A 23,062-nucleotide genomic window follows, 5' to 3' on the forward strand; every position below is an offset into this window, starting at 1 on the left:
CTTTACAGTTCTACTATTAAATGACGATTTTCATGATTTGATGATTTAAGTTTCTCTTGCAGATTTCTGTATCTTGATTTTTTCCATTTCTAAATACTTGTTCTAAGATTGTCCTTGGTTATTTATTAGCAGCACTCCTAACTTGGATAGAAGGACAGAAGGAGAGAAAGTCGGACTTTCACTTGTGTTAAACATATACTCTAAGCATGATTACTGCTAGACTTGGAGGGTCATAGTCTGTTGTTTGACCTCTACATCATTATATTTAGTTAATTTGTTTCAAAAATATTTCTTCAGTTGTTACTCTGGATGTTCTGGATTTCTTCTGGGTCTATTAAAACAATTGGAAGAGTCATGATTGGGTAACATAGTAGATCTTACAAAGTAGGAGATAGACATTGATTGATTAATTATATTAAAATGACAATTGCAATTGTGATAAGTGCTACTAATGAGGAGCACAAATGTGGGAAATACTTTAGCAGTGTTTTACAAAATCAGAGAGAATAGTTAAGATTTCTTGAGAAAATGATACTTAAACCTAGATCATAAAGATAAGTATAAATTAATTAGATGTAGAGAGGACCAATGAGCATTCCAGGCAAAGGTAATGGCTAGTGGTAGGTTATATCAGAGGCGTTGAAGAGAACATGGTGAGAAGTCATAGGATTACAGATCTAAATTATAAGGTAGGGCCAAGTGGATTGATATAATATGTGAAATAAAAAGAAGAGTCAGGGTTATAAAAGATTTTTATCCCAAGAAATGGAAAGATGGAGGTGCCATTAACCAAGTTTGAAAAGAATGAAAAACAAAAACAAAAACAAAAACAAGTATGTGTAGAAACAGAAGGAGTTTATGTTTGCTCTTATTAGAGAGCTAGGTTGCCAGCAATCTGTGATTATTTTATTCTAGTTTCAGAAATTGAGATGATTCTAAGCTATGCCTAGTCTCCTGCTAGCCCTCTACATTTCTGGTTCATTCTTACATAAAAGTCTTTGAGATCTTAAAGCCACTCATAGGAGCTCACCCCTTGGATGAGTCCTTGAATACAGTTTCAGTCCCCTAAATCCATAAAGCTTTCAAAACTTGTACACAGATTGTAAACTACTCAATTACTACTCATCCCACCCCACCCGACCCCCAAGAGAAATGCAGCTCTAAATACTTGGCTCCCTTCTATGAATTTTCTTTCTCTTAGGTCACAGCCATATTATTTTCCATTGTGTTTTCAGCTCTTCAATGCACAGATTCATTTTAAACTTGTCTAGTTGTTTTCAGTGTAAAGTTCCATTTGTTTACAATATTGGTTTATACATTAATGTTTAAGTGGCTTGGCAGTAAACCTCTCTATACCTTAGTTTCTTCACCTGTAATACATAGGTTATAATATCTAACTAGCAACATTGTTATGAGATTTAAATGATATCATGTATATGTTCCTGAGAGATCAGGAAGCAGCTATAATATTTATCATATTTATTATAAATTAAAACAGGCTAGGCCCCATCAAACTGCAGATATGAGTTCAGACATGAGATCACTTTAAAATGATAATCATCTTTGACTGGCATATTGCTCACAGTAGCAAGAATCAAGATCCTAGTGCCTTGCAAATTTTTAGTTATTTTTCTGAGTCTCCAGAGGTATTCTAGATTAGTTCTTTTTATATTCCTCCACTATGGTCTCCTTTTTCAATAATTCATATCATCAAACTATCAACTTAAAGCCTCCTTCACTGCATGTGTCTTCATGGCAAAAAATGGTTCCTTTTCTAAGGCAGAATGCTTTCATGTGAAATATTCAAAACTTCCCATACTCCTAGATATCCCAGTTTCTCTTTAGTTCTCTTAATGAGACTGAAGCCATAAAGAAATGGGAAGAATGCACATCTCTTCCATTCTGTGTTTTGTTTTTCGAACAAATATCAATTGCTTATATTTCTAAAACTCACAAAGTTCCAAATAATAACTGTGAACATTTTTTTTCCACAAAGAATTATAGCCCTACGAGACTGGTTGTGGAGCTATAAACTACATGGTAAACTGTGTTTCTCCGTCATACCCAAACCTTCTCTACCTCAGGAATCTGGGCACTGATTTATTTTCTACAAGTCACCCTTCCTTCTGTGCAAATCAATTCATGAAAATAGATGCACTGAGATTTGTGGCCCCATGTGCCAAGACTTGTCTCTAACCCTCTTTATGTTGCCCAGCTACATCTTTCATATGTTCTCTCAATTTTAAGGTGCATTTAGCAGAGGTAAATAGGTATTAACAATTATTCTAAATTCATCTTAGAAGCATCCATATTTAATGGTTATTTCTGTCCTCAAAAAGTGGATGTATTTTATTTTCTTGTCTCAGTGAGGAGGACAAAGGGGAAAGAAGAGGAAGGAAAGGTACATCTTTTTTATGAATTTTTGTTTTTTATTTTTTAGAGAGAGAAAGAGAGAGAGGGCATGAGCAGGGTGGGGAGGGGCAGAGGGAGAGGTGAGAGAGAATCCTAAACAGACTCCGTGCCCATGACAGAGCCTAGAGGATAACCTGACCCGAAACCAAGAGTCAATGCTTAACTGACTGAGCCTCCCAGGTGCCCCAAATTTTGATTTTTTATTTCAATTTTTTTAAAGATTTTATTTATTTATTTGAGAGAGAGAGCACATGAGAGGGGGGAGGGTCAGAGAGAGAAGCAGACTCCCTGCCGAGCAGGGAGCCCGATGCAGGACTCAATCCAGGGACTCCAGGATCATGACCTGAGCCGAAGGCAGTCGCTTAACCAACTGAGCCACCCAGGTGCCCTTTTTTATTTCAATTTTTAAGAAAAGTTTCTTCCAGTATCTCAGAAATTGAAGTCTCTGAACTTTCAAGTAGCATGTCTTTCTACAAATAAGAATGTATAAATATTTAACTGAAACAAATGTTCATTGATGGGAATGTATATGAGTCCGCACAAGTTTCCAAGAAGAGTTAATAGTAAATAATTAAGAGTAGTTAAGAATAAGTAAGAGTAAATAGTAAATAGTAAAATTAATAAATACAGTACTTGATGTAGTAGAGAACAGAAGAGCCAAGTGTGGGAGGCAGATGAATTAACAGATTTGAGACGTTCATAAATAAAAGACTTCTAAAAAATTCAAATCTGTTTGTTTCAGAAGTACTGATCACGATTAATTTGCTAAGAACCTTAGTAACTTGCTATAAATACGATAGTTTTATACTCAATATGTTTGTACAGATGATGATGTTGACTATTTAAAAATGAGAGAAAGATTCCAGATTGGTCATATGGAGCTTTATTACCTATAAACTTTCTTCAGTGACTCTCTTTAATACTTCTTTTAAGACAGTCTATTAATGTGCACATGGTGCAAGTCTCAGATATTACTGTACTATGAAGAAAGTTCCAGGATTAATATGCCAGAGCAGAGGGGCGCCTGGATGGCTCAGTTGGTTAAGCAGCTGACTCTTGATTTCTGCTCAGGTCATGATCTCAGGGTCCTGGGATGGAGCCCGGCCTTGCACTCCATTCTCAGTGGGGAGTCTGTTTGAGGATTCTCTGTCTTCCTCTCCCTCTGTTCCTCTCTCTGCTCGTGCTCTCTCTCTCTTTCTAAAATAAATAAATAAATCTTAAAAACAAAAAAATGCCAGAGCAGGAATTGTAGGTGATAGGAAGTCTTCCTATATGCATAGCCTCTAATCTTTTCAGAAAAGGAAGGGATAGACGATGTAGAGATGCTTTTCAGCCAATTACTCCATGTTGACAATAATTCCTTCTGAGTCAAAATTGTGAATCTTTAGAAATAAAATCAACTGTCTCTTAAGTGGTTGAATGGTTCTTGTGTCATTGAAAGGAACATAACTAGTAAAGAAAATTGGAATATTTCTTGGCTCAGAATTTTCTCATTTTTTTTATAGACATCATTCTGCAAAGCTTGGTTGTGAATCCGTTACAAAACATGAAGATTTTGCTTTCAGTAGTAGGAAGAAGGGAGCCAGCCAGCCAATCATCTTCTTCACTATAACCTCACTTCCCAGGTCATGCTCACTGATACTTCCCAGGGATTCTCTGTAGATTTCAGATGGACCCAGACAGAGTAATCTACTAAAATATGAATACTTTAAAGATTCAAATTTGTGTTCTACATACTTCAGCTTCTTAGCACAGTGCTTTGCACCTAATAAATTATGAGAACTCAAAATTCATTGTTTCAACATTTAGCAGATATTTAAGTGCATTTTGACATGAGAAAGGATATTTTTATATAATAAAAATGCACTATAATTTTATTGTTAGTGAACTTCTCTCAGTTTTACAAATCTCTGTAAATCCTCTCCTCCATAAAAGCAGGGAGAAAACTATCAAAAAATGTGACAACCAACTTTTTCAGAACTCTGGCAATTAATCAGAGATTTGCAGTAATACATGAAGTAATTTAATCAAGAAAGACAGCTAAATATTGGTAAGAACAATGGGATTTGTGGCTATAACTTGTCCTATTCTTGTCCTCCTTATTAGCTCCATGGTAGCATTATAAACCAATGGCCTGCAATTACAGGAAAAAAACAATAATCTGGAAGTTACCAGAGTGGGCAGAAAGGAGTTTGAATTCCTTTAAAGCCTCGTTGTTGGAGAATTGTCATTATTTGACCTGTCTGGAGGTTCTCTGGAAGACTCCACTTACAAGACTGCTTTAGACCTAACTTGGAGCTCACTCAGTATGAGAAGTCTTTTCCCTAGTGAGTTTCATTAAAAGCATTTAGAGGCAATGTTTTAACTTCATGGGTGTCCGATGCAGTGAGTAACAGTGGGGGCAAACAACAGACTAAACAAAAAGCTTAAGAGGAAAATCAATGGAATGGTATGTCTATAGGGGTTTGGAAAAGCCCACATATTTCTGGGTATCTAGAAAACTACACATATGTATGGGGCTGTGAGCATGCCCAGGATTATGGGCCTAATTGCATCCTTTCAAAATTCATATGTTGAAATCCTAACTCCCAATACCTAAGGAAGTGACTTTATTTGGAGATAATTAAGATAAAATGAGGTCATATGGGTTGGTCCTACTCTGTGATGTGTCCTTCTAAGAAGAAGAGATTAAGACACAGACACAGGGAGAGGAAGACACAGAGAGGAGATGACTATCTGCAAGCCATGGAGGGAGGCCATCAGAGATTAACTCTGCCAACAACCTGATCTTGGACCTCTAGAATTGTGAGAAAATTAATTTCTGTTGTTTAAGCCACTCAGTCTGTGGTACTGTTAAGACAGCCCTACCAAACTAATACACATAGAGTTGTGTGCATGCTCAGAAAAGACCTGAGAAGACCTTAAGCTCTGAACACTAGCTGGCCTTGAAACCCTGTGCAAATGGCAAGTAAAGGCAGAGGCAGAGTTGTCAATTGCCTGACTCAGTGTTGAAGGTGTGACCCCCACAAACACAAAGCCTCCAGAAAATCCTGGGAGATTTATTGGTTTTAGAAATTTAAGAAAATCCCTGTCCAATTATTAGGTAATTTCTAAGCCACCCAGACAGATAGTTCCATGGCCATACACAATAAAGGATGTAGACTTTACAGAATTAGCTTAGAAAAGCCAATTAAAAACAAAAACAAAAACAAAAAACACCAGACAGCAACAACAACAAACCTTAGGAAGGAGGGAGAATATAATGTACAGAATTGCCATACTATATTATTTAAAATGTCCATTCTCAGTAAAAATATGAGACATTCAAAGGAAAAAAACTATGATTCATACATAGGGAAAAAAAGGACAATCAATAGAATCTTCCCTGAGAAAGCAAAGAGAGTAGAACTACTGGACAAAGACTTTAAACCAGTTCTTTTCTTTTTTTTTTTTTTTTAAAGATTTTATTTTTTATTTATTTGTCAGGGAGAGAGAAAGAACACGAGCAGGGGGAGTGGGAGAGGGAGAAGCAGGCTCCCCACTGAGCAAGGAGCCCAATGCAGGACTCGATCCCAGGACCCCGGGATCATGACCTGAGCTGAAGGCAGACGCTTAACCAACTGAGCCACCCAGGCGCCCCTAAACCAGTTATTTTCTTTTAAGATTTTACTTATTTATTTTAGAGATAGAGATCTGGGGCAGGAGCAGAGGGAGAGGGGCAAGCAGAGTCCATGCTGAGCGTGGAGCCCAACTCAGGGCTCAATCCCATGACCCTGAGATCATGACCTGAGCCAAAATAAAGAGTTGGACACAGCCAACTGAGCCACCCAGGCACCCCAAAAGAGCAATTCTGGAGTTGAAAAGTGGAATCACCCAATGAAAAACTCACTGGAAGGCCAGTGCTACTTTCCTATGACTACCATAACAAAGCACCACAGTTTAAATCTGCCACAGTTTCAGAGGCTAGAAGTCTGAAGTCAGCTCACTGGGCCCAAAACAAGGTGTGAGTAGGACCATGCACCCTTCAGAGGCTCTAGGGGAGAATCTGTTCCTTCCTTTTCCTGCATCTCCTGACTTCTGGTATTACTTGGCTGTGCACATCACTCTAATCTCTGCCTCTTTGGTCACAGTGATTTCCCTCTCTGTCTGTGGTCAAATATACCTCTGCCTCTCTCTTATAAGGAGATTTGTCATTGCATGTAGGGCTGACTTGGATAATCTGGAATAATCCCCCCCACGCAGTGCAAAATGTGAGGGATTGTCAGTTTAGCATACATAATATTCTGTTGTTTTTTTTAAGAAGTGAAGGGCAGGGCATTACTGGTTCAGATCCAGTTAAGTTGGTTTATTCGTTGTTAGGAGGATGTAGAAGTTTATTTTATGATCATTGAAAGGAAGGATTTTGTAAAAGAAATGCAAAGAATGGTTTAGAAGCAGCAATCTGTAGTTATGAGGGCTCTGACAATCCTTTCTGCCCTATGTTCTTGGGCTATGGAAAATGAGCAAATGCTGCTTAAGAGGACAGGTGAAAGTTACTTAAAACCAGATGGTAGAGAAAGTTCTAAAGTCATTGAGAACATAGTGGTTTCTTAATGATATTATTATTATTGTTTATTATTATTATTATTATTATTACATTAGAATAAACTTTCCAGAGATCATGGTGGCATGGAGTTCAACTGACCAGTAATAATCAGAGGTAAAGGGTCACAAAGTAACATAGAGCCAAAAGAATAGAGAGAGGAGAAACCTATGGTTCGGTAGTGAGCATGAAAGACAGAGAGAGTGAGCCATTGGCCTGATAAGTGGCTTAGAATGTCTAGAACGAGCTAGGATCTTTAGAACTGCACAATAGTTAATGGACGCTGTTAGCTGTGATCCTCCACTTGCAGAAACATCACTCTCACACTATGATTGATATTGGATTTTAAAATTGTGCCTCTGTGTGTGGTAGACAATTCAACAGTGATGGCTGTTAAGACCCATTTTCACTACCTAACCTCACTCCTAACTTGGATAGGACAACTTGGATAAGTTTCAGCAGGAGGAATTTGATACTGCTGACATCAAGCTATGACCACAAAAGTTCAGGGCCTGGCAATGCTCTGAGTTGAATGACAGAGCTGGGAGGCTATGATGACTGACCATCTCCAGGAAATACCAGCTTGAATATATCAATTTCAAACACATGTGTGCTCTGGAAGTCTGTTTCACTTACCTGAGCAAAGCTTTATGGATGAAAAGAATTATTTGATCTTAGCAAGCAGGCCCCGGCCCTCTGTAGACCAGCCTAGGTAAATGAGGAACTGGACGGGGTGTCGTGACACGTGTGGGCTTCTAGCATGAGCAGCTGCATAAAACAGAACGCGTCTGAATGAAAAAACAGTGCAGTAACTCTCTACTTTTCCTGGACACACATTCTTTTTTTTTTTTTTTTAGATTATTTAATTATTTATTTGGCAGAGAGAGACACAGCAAGAGAGGGAACACAAGCAGAGGAAGTGAGAGAGGGAGAAGCAGGCTTCCCGCGGAGCAGGGAGCCCGATGCGGGGCTCAATCCCAGGACCCTGGGATCATGACCTGAGCTGAAGGCAGACACTTAATGACTGAGCCACCCAGGCGCCCCCCTGGACACACATTCTTATTGTGTAATAGCCAGCTGCACTCACCACATTGATGGTAATTTCTCAATCTTAATGCACACATTTTTGATCTGACCAAAAGGTTCTATAGATGAATGACACAAGGTGAAAGCAGAATGAGTTTAACGGGGTATGCTATTAATAGAGGAAGCATCTAATTGAAGAAAAGAACATTACTGTTTAATCTGTAGGACAGAAGTTTTATTACCATTGGAAAGAATTCACAAAACTTGAAAGGTGATGCTTTTCCCTCAATAAAAGCAATAAGAATTACATTCCACAGCTGAACTTTCATTTTCTTTTTCTTAAGCCTGAATCACTAAAGACACTTTTAACTAAAAATTGCAATTAAAAGTCAAGTTTGGGTAAATACAAATTTTGAAAGCCTACTAATTTGGAAATGGCTTTGTTTCCAGACTTAACACAAAATGTCACCTCTGACCTTTGGGCTGAATACATATGAAACTTTATAAATACTGACTGTAGATCTATAAAGGCCTATCTGTCATTATGATAACATTCACTGTATAGTATAGAAAGTTTATCTTTTTAAAGGTATTTTTGCTTACCATTTTTATTCTCTATTTATAGGGACAACTATTAGGAAGACTTTTTGTTGTCATTTTTTTGTAAAATCTGAATGTTCTTCTCATTTATAGCTTGGTTGCAACAAAGGAAACAGACAGTGCAAGATCTCGAAGTGCTCCAATGTCACCTTCTGACTTTCTGGATAAATTAATGGGGAGGACATCAGGGTACGATGCAAGAATCAGACCCAATTTTAAAGGTAATTGTTCTGATTACCATTATATATGAAATGTGTTTTGAATATGCTTAAACAAGATAAATTTTCAGATTGATTCCACCAAAAATTCTAAAGCTTATTTCCAGTACTCTTCCAAGTACTGTACTATTCAAAGATATGTCTTGAAAGAAAAAAAATTATTCTCATGTTAATAGTTCTCAGAATTTGTCTCCTTTGGACCAATAGTATTTCTTTGTCTTTCTTTTTATACTTATTGTCATGATGATTCATTTTAGGAAATTACGTAATTTCCTAAAATGAATATATATTCACTGTATATATGAATATATAAATATTTTATTTTATTTTTATATTGCCCATAAATATATTTTTAATATATATTAAAATATATATAATATCCTATATATATTATATATATATATATAATATCCTACAATATATTCCTAAAATGTATTCCTACTCACTGGAATGGAAGCTTCTTTAGAGCTGGCAATAAACCCTATTTTAAATCCCCCACAGCAAGACTCTCTATATTGTGGAGAATCAAACAGCTGTTGAATTTATGTACAGGGAAAAGAGTTTGAATAACTAAAAGCTACTGATAACATTTAAAAAATCATTCCATCTACCAAATATTTTGCCTAAATTTATAGGAAAGAGCGTAATTGTCAATTCAAGAATACTCTTTTTTTGTTCTTCTGTCTAATATAGTGTTAAGCAACATATTTATACATCATAAGTAAGTAGATTATCCAAAACCACAATAAGTCCTGGGGTAAAAGATTAGAAAGTTACTTTCAGGTGCGCCTGGGTGGCTCAGTTGGTTGAGCGACTGCCTTCAGCTCAGGTCATGATCCTGGAGTCCCGGGATCGAGTCCCGCATCGGGCTCCCTGCTCAGTGAGGAGCCTGCTTCTCCCTCTGACCCTCCTCCATCTCATGCTCTGTCTCTCATTCTCTCTCTCTCAAATAAATAAATAAAATCTTTAAAAAAAAAAAAAGAAAGTTACTTTCATGCCCGTAATTATTTAATATCTCTTGAAAATTATTCTATTTCAATAAAGAAAATAATCCAAATTATAAGAATGCCTACCTTTTCCATGAGATTCAGTTAAGCTATTTTCATTCTTAAAGGTAAAAGGAAATACAATGTAGTCTACAATAATTATTTTTTTCCTGAATTTGTTCTTATGGGAAGAACAGAAAAAGAATTGCTTAGCAGTGGTTTAAGAATTATTTAGAGAGGACTAATAAAAACCAAGAATGGGTAGCAGGAGAAAAAAAATAAGAGCGAAATTTGTTGATAATTTAGAAGTAAAAAATTATGCATTGCTTCAATTTCAAAATTATTTTGACATGTAGACTGCTTTTCTTGATTTGTTTTTAAGCATTTTGACTATTAAATTTTTATTTTATTTTTATATTTTTTGGCCACAAATATATATATATTTTAAGATTTATTTAGAAGAAAAGAGAGAGCATGAGTAGGGGAGGGGCAGAGGGAGAGGGAGAGAGAGAGAAGCCTAAGCAGGCTCCACACACAGTGCAGTGCTCACCTGAGGTGGGGCTCCATCTCATGACCCTGAGATCATGACCTGAACCGAAATCAAGAGTTGGACGCTTAACCGACTGAGCCACCCAGGTGCCCTGACCATAAATATTTTTAACTGCATAAGAGGAAAACACTAAATGTAAGCTGTGAGAAAATAGTGCAGCTTAAGAGATTCATACACAAATGAAACGAGATTTCAGCATTATGAGGATCTTCTACAAATTGAGGAAGAGCAGTATCCCCGACATTAGGTTGAAAACTAACTTTGAACTGATCTTGAAAAATATTCAGTTGTCGTATTAGTAAACAGCAAGAAACATAATCAGTAATTAGTGGATTCATTATAGTGATACCATTCAGTGATTCACAAGTATTGCTTTGTTTTACTGAAAACTACAGAGGAAAATGTTTCTATTTTTAAATATCTGTGAACATTTTTAAAAAAAGTCACATAGACTCAATGGATATCTTAATAAAAATACAGGTAAGTTACTAACCACACAACAGCGGTCCGAGTGCCTTTGCTGCTTTCTTGGAAAGTTGACTTTTATTTTATCATTTCAATCATTTAAAAAAGGAAATTTTAAACCATCTTAAATGTGATTAATATTACTATTTATGTGTGAGGCCAGGAAATGACTGAAAAGATTTGGTCTTGCTTAAAATAAGTACTGATTTTTTTTTAATAAAAATACATTTCTAAAAACTAGCTGATAACCAAAGCCAGTTTAGAGTTAGTAGATTTTTTTTTTAATTGAGAATAGGAGAATCAATTTTTACGTCCCAGTGTCCATAAAGGAACAGAAAAGAAAGGGATGGGGGATTTTCTCTCCTTTATGGTTTTCAAGATATGTTATACTCTGAATATCAGAAAAGCAAGGATGCTCATTTGATTAACACGAATAATGTCAGTTTTTTAAAAACAATACCTTAATGGATCAGTTCTTAGCAACACTCTTGTTTTTTCACCTCTCATTAAGAGTGAAACGTTGTTGTCTCCGGGGAAGCTCACAACTTCCTCCCCAAATTAAGCACATTCAGCGCAGTTTCACTTAATTGAATAAAATAACATCATAATCCTTTGACCATCATTTCATTGCCTAATATTGAAATTTAAATAAAATATACTTAAATATTTTTGAGGTGTTTAGGTATTAACAAACTAAATCCAAGACCTATTAGGAAATGATTAGACAGAGAGGAAGATTAGCCCTTCTATTGTCAGGGACCTAGGGACTCACCAGACCTCTTTAAGAAAGAAGTTCATCAGGCAGAAGTATGAAGAAACTGTTCTGGTAATATTTAACTCAATTCTTTTGTGTAGTAGCTCACAAGACTAAAAATACAACATCCCCCCATATTGATTGTTTTTCCTCTTGTCTATTTTTTTTTAAAGGAGTTTACCTAGCTAATCAAATAAACTAATTTAAACTGGGATATACTTCACCTCTCAATTTGTCAAAGACAGAAATTAATACTATAAGGGTTTAGGGTCATGTGTATCAGTAGTGTGATATTCTACTAGTCTGTTTTGTTTTGTTTCTTTAAATAAGCAAAATTAAGTAATTTTTTAAAAGAATAGGGGTAGGGATTGGCCAAAACAGATATAACAATATATTACAATAACTCAATTGATTTAGTCCTCACATCTTCATAGATTAAAATGTTAATAAAAACTAATAATAAAAATAATTTACCTGGATAATTGCTCAGGCAGTAGGCAAGTGTTTTCAAAATATAAAAGCATTAGAAAAAATCTCTCAGGGGTGTTTAAACTCTCAGGGATTTACAAATTTTTTAAGAGAAAAACGTAAAATTTCAGTATTGACTTTCTCAGACAATTTACAGGGAATAAGTAAGAATATTCAGTCTCATTAGCAATCAGTGAAGTGCAATTGTAATAATTGTAATAATAATGTGATAGTATTTTCACCTTTCAAAATATCAACATTTAAAAATAATATTAATTATTCCAGCTCAAATACATTATTATGAAATTATTTCTAGAACATTGATTTCAAATTTTTAATTGTTTTCACAAGTATGTATACATCAAGTGGGAACATATCTTGCAGGCCATAGTGGAGAAAAACTATTAAAAAATATAAATTGGCTTTGTTAAAATATTACTCTGATTTTGTTCTTTTATATACTGCTAACTTAAAAAATCTAGATGTAGACATTTTTTCTTTAACGTAAATTATGATACTTGTTTGCATTTTTTGTCACATTTCTCTAAAACAACCTACACCCTTAAAAAAACCTGACCTGTTGGAACGCCTGGGTGGCTCAGTCAGTTAAGCGTCTGCCTTCGACTCAGGTCATGATCTCAGCATTCTGTGATCGAGCCCCACATTGGGCTCCCTGCTTAGCGGGGAGCCTGCTTCTCCCTCTGCCTGCCACTCCCGGGGCTTGTGCTCTCTTTCTCTCTCGGACAAATGAATAAATAAAGTCTTTCAAAAAAAAAAAAATCTGACCTGTTTAAGATTAAATGTTTTTTTAAAGATTTTATTTATTTAGTTGAGAGAGAGCGAGCGAGCAAGAGAGAGCACAAGTTGAGTGAAGGGCAGAGGGAGAAGCAGACTCCCCACTGAGCAGGGATTCCCGACGCGGGGTTCCATCCCAAGACCCTGGGATCATGACCTGAGCTGAAGGCAGATGCTTAGCCAACTGAGCCACCCAGGCACCCAAGATCAAATATTTTAAATATGTTATTAAAATATACTGCACAAAAGTAGGAATAAATAATTCTCTTAAAACACTTTAAATTGGTACCAAGCACAGATAGGACATTCTCTTCATCAAAAATTATCTTAGTAATTAAATTAAATATAACGATTAGCTACTTACAAAAATAAATACTGAAAGAAATTAAAACATTTAAATGCCTAACTCACCAACATTATCTTTCTTGGTCACTAATTAATCAACTGTTCTCTTCCCCTCCAGAATGCTCATAACTTATCTTAAACTTTTATGAGAATCAATTTTCTCCAAGAAAAACCTCTTTGCCTTGAGGATAATCTGAGTATGAAAACAACCAAATCTCCATTATATCTTAGCTCTGTTAAATATAATGATTTCTTGAACTATTATAAAAAATACACTTAATAACAACAACTGGGTTTAGAAATGATCTGAGAGGGGTGCCTGGGTGGCTCAGTGGGTTAAGCGTCCTACTCTTGATTTTGGCTCAGGTCCTGATATCAGGGTCGTGAGATTGAGCCCTGCATCAGGCTCCGCACTGAGCACGAAGCCTGCTTAAGATTCTCTCTTTCACTCTCTCTCTGCCCACCCCTCTTTCTCAACAAATAAACTAATAAATAAATATATATATATAAATAAATTATCTGAGAGTCTTCTAAAAAGAATTAGCAAGTAAAGCTCCACCTGTCACTAAACTTGTTAATCCTTCAACAGAAGACAGTTTTGAATAAATCATTATTTCAAAAAATTTGGTCTTAGAGAGCAGAAATGGTATGTATAGAAACAGTTATTTCTATTTTGAAATACAAAAATAATAGGCAAGCAACGTTATTTCTTCTCTGAAGTTTGAAATCCTTTCTCTTTTAGAACTCTTCCTATCTAAGGGAAAGCAGAAATGGAAGGGCACAGTGACAAAGCGTTGCACATAAGCCTGAACCGCATGGTATAGAGATTCAGTGCTCAACACAAAACCCAAGCATGTTACTCACTTGGAGTTCCAGACGATTTAAGGGAAGACCCCCAAATCCTTGTAACCAGCAGTTTCTCGAATTCATATTTATATCCAACTCTTCTTTTAGTTTTCAAGTTCTCTTTCTTTTTTTTTTGTCAAGTTTTATTTCTATCTCTCCACACACACAGAGATAGAATAAAACACTTTCTTATTTTCAGAGCATGTGTAAGTTGGTAGATACACTTTCTGATCTCTGGTTTTTCTGATTATCTTTTTTTTTTTTTTTTAATTTCTAGACTTTTTAAGGAATGGTTTTAGGTTTACAGAAAAATTGATTGGAAATTACCGGGAGTTCCCACATCTCCCCTCGCATCCGCCACAATTTTCCCTATTGTTTACATCTTGCAGGAGTGTGGTATATTAGAATTGATGAATTAATATTGATTAACTATTGAATAGCTATTCATCAACAGTTAATAATATGTTATTATTATTAACTAAAGTCCATTGTTTACCTTGGGGTTCAGTCTTTGTGTTATACATTTTATGGGTTTTGACAAATGAATAACCCACAGATAACTATCATTACTCTGTCATACAGAAGTTTCACTGCCCTAAAAATCCCCTGTGCTTCAGCTACAAATGTCACTCTCCCTCTCCACCCAAATCTCTAGCAACCTCTGATCTTTTTACTGTGTAGAGTTTTGTCATACTGGTAGAATCCTACAGTGTGAAGACTTTTCAGATTTGAAATATGCTTTTAAGAATCCTCCATGTCTTTTTGTGTTTGATAGCTCATTTCTTCTTGTCACGGAATAGTATTACAATAATTACAGTAAATACAATAATCTCTTGTTTATCCATTTGACATGAAAGTAACTTCATACAATTATGGAGCTACAGAACTCTAGCTGAAGTTTGTAGATGTTCCATTGCCTACTGACATTTAGTATTATAAGAAAAGTTAAAATCCTCTTGTGATTTTTGCTCCCTTATACGTAGCCTATATTTTTTCTAACTATGCATATTTTTCTTTAAAAAAAAAAAGTATGACTTATGCTAGTATTGTTTTGTGTTATTCTCCAAAACAGCTCTCTTTCTCTTAAAAAAAAAATTCTGATCTTTTATCATCTGTATCTAATACTCTCCCACTCATACCCTTCACCCTTTTGTCCTTTTCCTCTATATTTCCTCTATATTTAGGGAGGATTGTTCAGATTTGTTCTGTAAATGACTCTTTGATATTTTACCTGGTGTCATTTGGAACGTTTAGGAAGATTTTAAGTCTGTGATTATGTTTTGGTATCTTCACAGTCCTCTTTATCCTGAACCATTTTCCTTGAACGTGACGTCATGGAGGTTATGCTACAGGTTGCTAGGCAGGTACTATTTTGTATGTTTAGCTGTTTGTTTTGTTTGCAGCAGTAGGAAAAAGCAGGTACCTGGACTTGGTAAAAATGCAATTGTTTAAAAATATTAATGATGAGAAGCAGCACTTCCTTGCCTCAGCAGCCCTTAAGCACGGTTGCTCTTCTTTGAGGCAATCACTCCAAAAGTAAAATTGGTTGCTTCTGGTGAGTACCTGTTCTAATCTGTCTGATGGTTTCTAGGCCTTTTGCAAAGCAGGCATTATAAGATTCCCTTGCACTAACTAGACTTCTAGTTTAATGCCTCAATTCTGCTATTCTACCTCTTCTGTTTTGCTTTTCGGCCCCATGATTTCTCTTTTCTTCCTGCAGGAACAATTATGTTTATTCATCTTGTTCACTCTCTTTAAGCTGCTGGTTTTCTTATATGTGATGGAAATACTCTGTAGTTCAGGAAAGATTGAGTTGATTTGTGTGCTGATACAGGTTTTGTCTGGTTGTGTGTGTGTGTGTGTGTGTGTGTAAGGAGGTGATTTGCTGCTATTTTTCTCACTGGAAAGGGAACTCTGACAGACATTCCTGCCCTGAACAGAACTGTGCTTTAGATGAATGTTGAGTGTCATCTAGGCTTTGGTCTGGTGTCTTCCAGATCCCAAACTATAGATGGCTTTAATTTTAAGGTACTTTCAGGAACTCTGTTTTCTCCAGTCACCTTTTTTTTTTTTTTTTTTTTAACTTTTTGCAAAGAGTTAGAAGTAGAATAAATTCTGGGAATCTAATGCACAGCATTGTGATTATAGTTAATACTGTATTATTAAAAATTGCTAAGTTGCTATTTAAAAGCTGCTAAGTGGGTAGATCATCAATGTTCTCACCACAAAAAAGAAATAGTAATTATGTGACATGACGGAGATGTAAGCTAAATGCTAAGATGGTATTCATATTGCAATATGTAGGTGTATCGAATCAACACAGTTTGCACCATAAACTTCAACAATGTTGCATGCCAACGATATCTCAGTAAAGCTGGAAAAATAAAACATTTTTAAAGTCGGCATTGATTCACAGAACCATTTTATGTCCAATCACCTTAATGAACTATGTTTGCAAAAAGTAAAAAAAAAAAAAAAAAAAGTTATTTCCATGCTTTCAAAAATGGGCTAAACCCCAGGTCATTCCTGCTCTGTAGAATAGGGATGGGAAGCAGGGAACTTCTGAGACAGGTACCCATGGCCTCTCCCTGCAGACTCCTTTTAACTCCCCACTGCCTTCCTGCAGAGGATGACCCTAAGCTTTGTGCCACTCTGGGTTGTTCTTAGCACATTAGCTCCCTTCCCCATACAGTCCCAACCTGCATTTATTTTAGGCTTACCCTGTTTCATCGATCAACCGTTTTTTTTTTTTTTTCTGCCTTCTATATTTTATGTCATTGAACTATGATTTTCCTGCCATTCTCTTTGGTGTGATGTGTTTAGTCTCATTTTTATTTGCTAACATCATTCGATGTTCTCAGAGAGAAAGAAAACTATGTTCAACTTTCCATCTTGAAATAGAAGCATCTAGGAGTCATTTGAAACTAGAAGCCAGTTTAACAGATGAAAAGCAATCAGATAACAAATAAATGTACATCCATAGACAATAAAATGTTATTTACTAGGCCATTTTACCAATTGTTTCTGGATTTTCCTTCTTTCTTTTGACCCTATTGTTTGACAACCCTTAAGTTTCATTTGGATCCAGGCAGAAAATATTCTCTTAGCAATCACCCAATTACATATTCTTTCCAAACATTTATTGCATTTTTGCTATGTTTTTTTTTTTTCATTCTATCTCCAATGGTTACTTTCTTTATCTAGAGATAACATTGTTTGTCTTCACAATGTCTTTGTGGTTTCTGTCTTTTCTTTTTTTTTTTTTTAAGATTTTATTTATTTGAGAGAGAGAATGAGAGAGAGCATGAGAGGGAAGAGGGTCAGAGGGAGAAGCAGACTCCCCGCTGAGCAGGGAGCCTGATGCGGGACTCGATCCAGGGACTCCAGGATCATGACCTGAGCCGAAGGCAGTCGCTTAACCAACTGAGTCACCCAGGCGCCTGGTTTCTGTCTTTTCATCTGTAATATTTCTCTATATTAATCCCTTTCTCCCACATCACAAATCCCGTTTTCAAATAATCTATTCTGCTATAACACATTCTATCCCCAGAATGGCATGTGTACCTAATACTTATTTCCTACCTGGTTTCTTTTTTCGGGGAAAAGTATTAGCAACTTCTTTATCATTTTAACTATTTATATTCAGGCAGACATTACTGTTCTTGAATAAAGTTTACAATTATTTTTTGAAAAGGGTAATTTTCCACTTGCATTTTTACATAATACAAGGTCTTTTTAACAGGAAGAATGTCTTTAATAAGTCTTTCTAAAACTATAAATGTTCACCTGAAATGCTCACAAATTCAGATTGGTGTGCCCTGTATCTTCTGTTTTCTTTGATTTTTAATTTTTAATGTATTTTCCTGTAGTAATTTCCCATTTTTAAATTTTAAAACGATCTCAAATTAACAAAATTTGCAACTAGCACAAAATGTTTTTTTTTTTTCCTGAGCCACTTGAATGTTGTTGACTTGATGCCCCAATACTTGAGTATATCATACAAATAATATTCTCTTAGACAACCACAACCTAACCATTGAAACAAGAAAATTAACATGAATATATTGTTACCATCTAATTTGTGGACCCCCATTCAAATTTTATCAACAATCTGAATAATGGCTTCATAGCAAAAGAATCCAGTCTAGAATCATGTCGTGTATTTTATTTGTCATTTCTCCTTGATTCCTTCAGTCTGAACCAGAACTTCATGCTTTCTATGATTGTCATGACCATGACATTTAAAAATTATATTATTATCCCTTTATTTAGCATAACATGCCTTAGCTTGCATTAGTAATTTTCTTCATGATTCAATTTAAATAATGCATCTTAATAGAAATATCACAGAAGTGATACTTTGTTCTGATTGCATTTTATCAGATGGTGGACCATGTTAATTTTTACCATCACTACTAATGTTCACTTTGATTAATTAAGTTAATTAATTGATTAAGTAAATTAATACTTATTAATACATATGGATATATACACATGTGTGGGTGTGTGTGCATGTATATGGATATATACACATGTGCGGATGTGTGTGCATGTATATTTATGCAAATACGTGACGTATTTGAAACGTCATGAAAACCATGATTCACACTGGTATCTCTGATACCATAGGTTTATTCTAGCTTCTGAGTTACCATATTTTAACTTCCTCATCTGTGGGTAAGAAACATGGCTCCCTTTATCCTTAAAATAATGACGTATTTGATCAATATGTAATAAATCTCCCTTGTCTGCTGCCACTCCTTCTCCCGCACAAACGTCCTAGGCTCCTGTTCAGACTCTGACTGATGATGCCAGGATGCCCCCAGGTGGACACTCCCTTCACCCTTCTCTGGCTCTAATACTCCACACCAGCTGCCCCACTTTAGGACCATCCTCCTCACTCACTCTGGCTCTAGCATCCCTTGTATGCTGTGTATATACCTCTTCTCCACAGATGTCCTACTCATCCTGTCTAGTTTACCACACTCCCCAAAGCCAACCCAGCATGGACACCCATCTTGTGTTGCCTGACTGAATGACTTTAAGACTGCATTTTCAGGAAGGAAATGGAAGGAAAGGCAACAGAAAGAAGAAACTAGATCCTATTTTTATGTCATAATTTTCAAACTTTCTTCAGGCATCTAACAAATAATTTAAAATGTGGATTTAAAGTCATCAAGTTTATTTTTGTCAATTAAAAAATAAAAAGGGGGCACCTGCGTGGCTCAGTCGGTTAAACAGCCGACTCCTGATTTCGGCTCAGGTCATGATCTCAGGATCCTGATATGGAGCCCCACCTAGGGCTCCATGCACAGCAGAGAGTCTGTGATTCTCTCTCTCCTTCTCCCTCTGCCCCCCCTTCACTCTCAGATAAATAAATAAAATCTTTAATATAAACATAAATAAAAAAATAAAATAATATCTCTCCTTGGGACATGACTACATATATATGTGACATGTACATACATATATATATGTACATGTATATAGATGTAAATATAACTTTTTTTTGAGATTTAGTCTTTCAGTTGCATTTTATGTCTTTAAAAAGGGTGAGGTTTTAATAGAACATTATGTTAAAAATTTCTTGGAATCATTTTCATGAACACTTGGGCTGTTTTTTGTCTGTTTCTTTGTTTGTTTGCTTGAGCTTTGCCTTGTGAATCATTTTTCCCTAGTATGAACAGCAATAATATAATTGCCAAGGCTTTGCAATGGACTTTGCCATTTTGCCTTTATCCATCTCTGAATTTAAAGGGCATGTTCTATTTCTTTAAGGGACATCTAAAAGAAAACATCTGCAAGTACTGTCGTTTGCTTTTCGGGGCCAACGATGGTTAATGTAATGAACAATATAAAGGCACAATTTGCCATATGGATGCTATAGCAATTATTTGCTCTGTTGCTAAACATAGCAGTGTATTAGATGGATTTAACAGCTTTTGCACTGGCAGATTGGCCAGGGACTGCTAAACAGGTGCTCTCTGTAATGGCAATAGAATATCTACAATCTCCTCTGAGCTTCATTCTCTACAAAGTTTTTGAATATACGTATCAATAGCTAAGGTAGAATGATTAAGATTGCTGCTCTGATCCACCATAGATCAGAAGCTTAGAGTATAGAATACAGTGCTTTATAAACATTATGGTACTGTATCCACTTCATTCTTTGTAATCCATCTCCACTGCCGCTGGCTTGGTCAGGGCCATTCTATCTCCCATCTGGACTGTAACAATAAATTCTTGTTTTCTCTATCTCTAAGCTTTTGTCATCCATTCAACAACTCACCATGTTGTGTTGGTTCACTGCACAACCATGATCAGAAATCTGTAATAGCTCCCTCATCTTCATGAAGTAAATTCCAAATGCTTTGTATCACTTTGAAGAGATTCTATGATCTAACCCAAGACTACCTTTAAAAACAATGACTTATTTTCAAGTTGCTTTATAGTTTTAGTATCTTTAAAAAATATATAAAAACAAAACTATACACACACACACACACATATATATGTATATATATTCACACACACACACACATATTTCAAGTTAGTGTCTGCTCTATTTTTGAAATTTGGAATTAAGTTTTAGTGTCTGAACTCATTCACCTTTCTTTCTGTTGAAGAAAAGAATACACACATAAGTTGTCAAATGGGAACTTGTTTGTTCTAATAATCAGGCAAAGAACACTAGTGATAAACACTGGAATTAACAATAATGCTTATACCTCAGACCACTGTGATTTACTTTACTGCCGCATGAAATTTAGACTTTGAAACCAGGTTGGCTTTCTGCCTTTAGGAGGAGCTTTCCACATGTGATTGGAGGCATGTTGAAGAGTCAAGGGCTGAAGTCTGTTTCATAGAATATAAAACATTGTGTTCCCAACTATAAGTGAAACCCTCAATTAGTTACTTCTCCTTTGACCATTGCTCTTCTGTGGAAATATGTTGTTTTCCTTATTTTCCTTATTGACCTTACTATGCAAGCCTCTCGTCAACTTGGGATGCCAGTGCGCATTTTAGGGAGAAGACAAATACATCAGAGGAGCCCTCCTCCTGGCACGGTACTTAACACTGCTGCTTTCAGAAACTTCCTGGAATCATTAGGGTGTGCCATGAAGCCCAGAGGACACTGAAATGCATCTGAACAGATATCACGAACGCCAGGGCCCTAAAGCCTATGCTGAATTTTCACCTCCATTCTACTTTTCACCACCACTACCTAAAATTGTATGGATAATAATTAAATTTAAAGGATGGGATCAGAAAATATAATTTAAAAAATGCCTCCCTTTTTAGGCAATGTCCACAGAGAAATTAAAGTGTCAAAAATAAAGACCCTGCCTCTTGCTAAATTAAAATAAGAAAAAAAATTTAAAAAAAATCACTACCCTCTCCCTCACTATTTTATTTATCCCAATTTCAGCCAAAAAGTTCACAGTCAGATGGAGCAGGCAGTCCTGTGCCCTGGACCATGTCCCCCCAACATGGATGCACTTCCATCAACATTTTATTGGAAGATGAATTAACCCAATACCAGTGCTCTTGTGTTTACCCTCTTCCGAAGGCTGTGAGTCGATAGAGCACAAGAGAATTTATCTCAAGCTGAACGATATTCCCTAGATTCATATTACTGTGAGCAGCAAAATAAAAGAGCAGTTTTCATGTTCTCTAGAAAACAGAGAATAACCTAGAAAATATGAATGATTGGTTTTAGCTTTTCAAGATTTCCAGATACTCCGTGTACATATTTTAGAGTTCAATACCTTAGACTTATATTAAGTCAAAAGAAATCTAACCTTTAATAGTGACCTTATACTTCTCTTGTGATGGGATAAAATAATCATGAAGTAAAAGACTGATGCTTTCTCCGTTCTCACATAGTGACACATAAGACACCTTTATTGTCTCAGAAATTTTAAATATTTGTAAATATTTAGAAATAAAAAAGAAATTTTTTTTAAAAAGACACCTGGGTGGTTTAGTCGGTTAAGCGTCTGCCTTAGGCTCAGGTCATGATCCCAGGGTCCTGGGATGGAGCCCCGCACTGGGCTCCTTGCTCAGCGGGAAGCCTGCTTCTCCCTCTCCCTCTGCTTGTCCTCTCTTGCTCTCTCTCTCTCTGACAAGTAAATAAATAAAGATCTTTAAAAAAGAAGAAATATTTTAAAAAGCTTTCTACTAGTAATCAAATAATTATAGCACCTCCAGGATTCAGGACTTTCGTCAAGTTTTCTTGTTCTTAAAAATCCATCCTTCATGTTTAAACTGATATACTTTCTATGTCTGTTTAATTTTACGTTCCTATGCATCTTGATGGTCAATAGACTTTGGGCTCTTTCTAACTGTACAGCATCTACTTGTTTTATTAACATTGTTAATCAAACTTATTATAGACTACTCTATAATCAAAATTAAATGCCTTGCATTTTCAAAGCCTAGCTGTAAGTTCTGACTCCTCTCTCTCTATTTCTTCACCACTCAGAAAATCTCAGTTCATTTTTAGCCCTATGATATAATGGGCACAGATACTTCCTAGTCTGGGATTCCTTAGGCCAGTGGCTTCCAGCATTGCTGCATATCTGAATCATCTGGGGAATTTTTTTTTTATTCTTATGTTAATCCCCATACATTACATCATTAGTTTTAGATGAAGTGTTCCATGATTCATTGTTTGTGCATAACACCCAGTGCTCCATGCAGAATGTGCCCTCCTCAATACCCACCACCAGGCTAAACCATCCTCCCACCCCCCTCCCCTCTAGAACCCTGTTTATTTTTCAGAGTCCATCGTCTCTCATGGTTCGTCTACCCCTCCGATTTCCCCTGCTTCATTCTTCCCCTCCCACTACCCTCTTCTTCTTCTTTTTTTGTCTTAACATATATTGCATTATTTGTTTCAGAGGTACAGATCTGAGATTCAACAGTCTTGCACAATTCACAGCGCTTACCAGAGCACATACCCACCCCAGTGTCTATCTCCCAGTCACCCCATCCCTCCCACCCCACCCCCCA

At 36.1% G+C, this 23,062-nt stretch overlaps 1 protein-coding gene across 2 annotated transcripts in view; it reads left to right on the forward strand.

Annotated features, from left to right (window-relative positions):
* GLRA3 (glycine receptor alpha 3) overlaps positions 1-23,062 on the forward strand; it is a 197,666-nt gene that overhangs the window by 31,354 nt on the left and 143,250 nt on the right. For both annotated transcript variants that reach the window (XM_035022680.1, XM_035022681.1), the window contains exon 2: positions 8,714-8,841. In XM_035022680.1, the coding sequence (XP_034878571.1) occupies positions 8,714-8,841 (128 nt within the window). The remainder of the gene's footprint in view (positions 1-8,713; positions 8,842-23,062) is intronic.

The sequence above is a fragment of the Mirounga leonina genome, unplaced genomic scaffold (genome assembly GCF_011800145.1).
Source record: "Mirounga leonina isolate KUSES-001 unplaced genomic scaffold, KU_Mleo_1.0 Mir_176, whole genome shotgun sequence".
Classification (NCBI taxonomy): Eukaryota; Metazoa; Chordata; class Mammalia; order Carnivora; family Phocidae; genus Mirounga; species Mirounga leonina.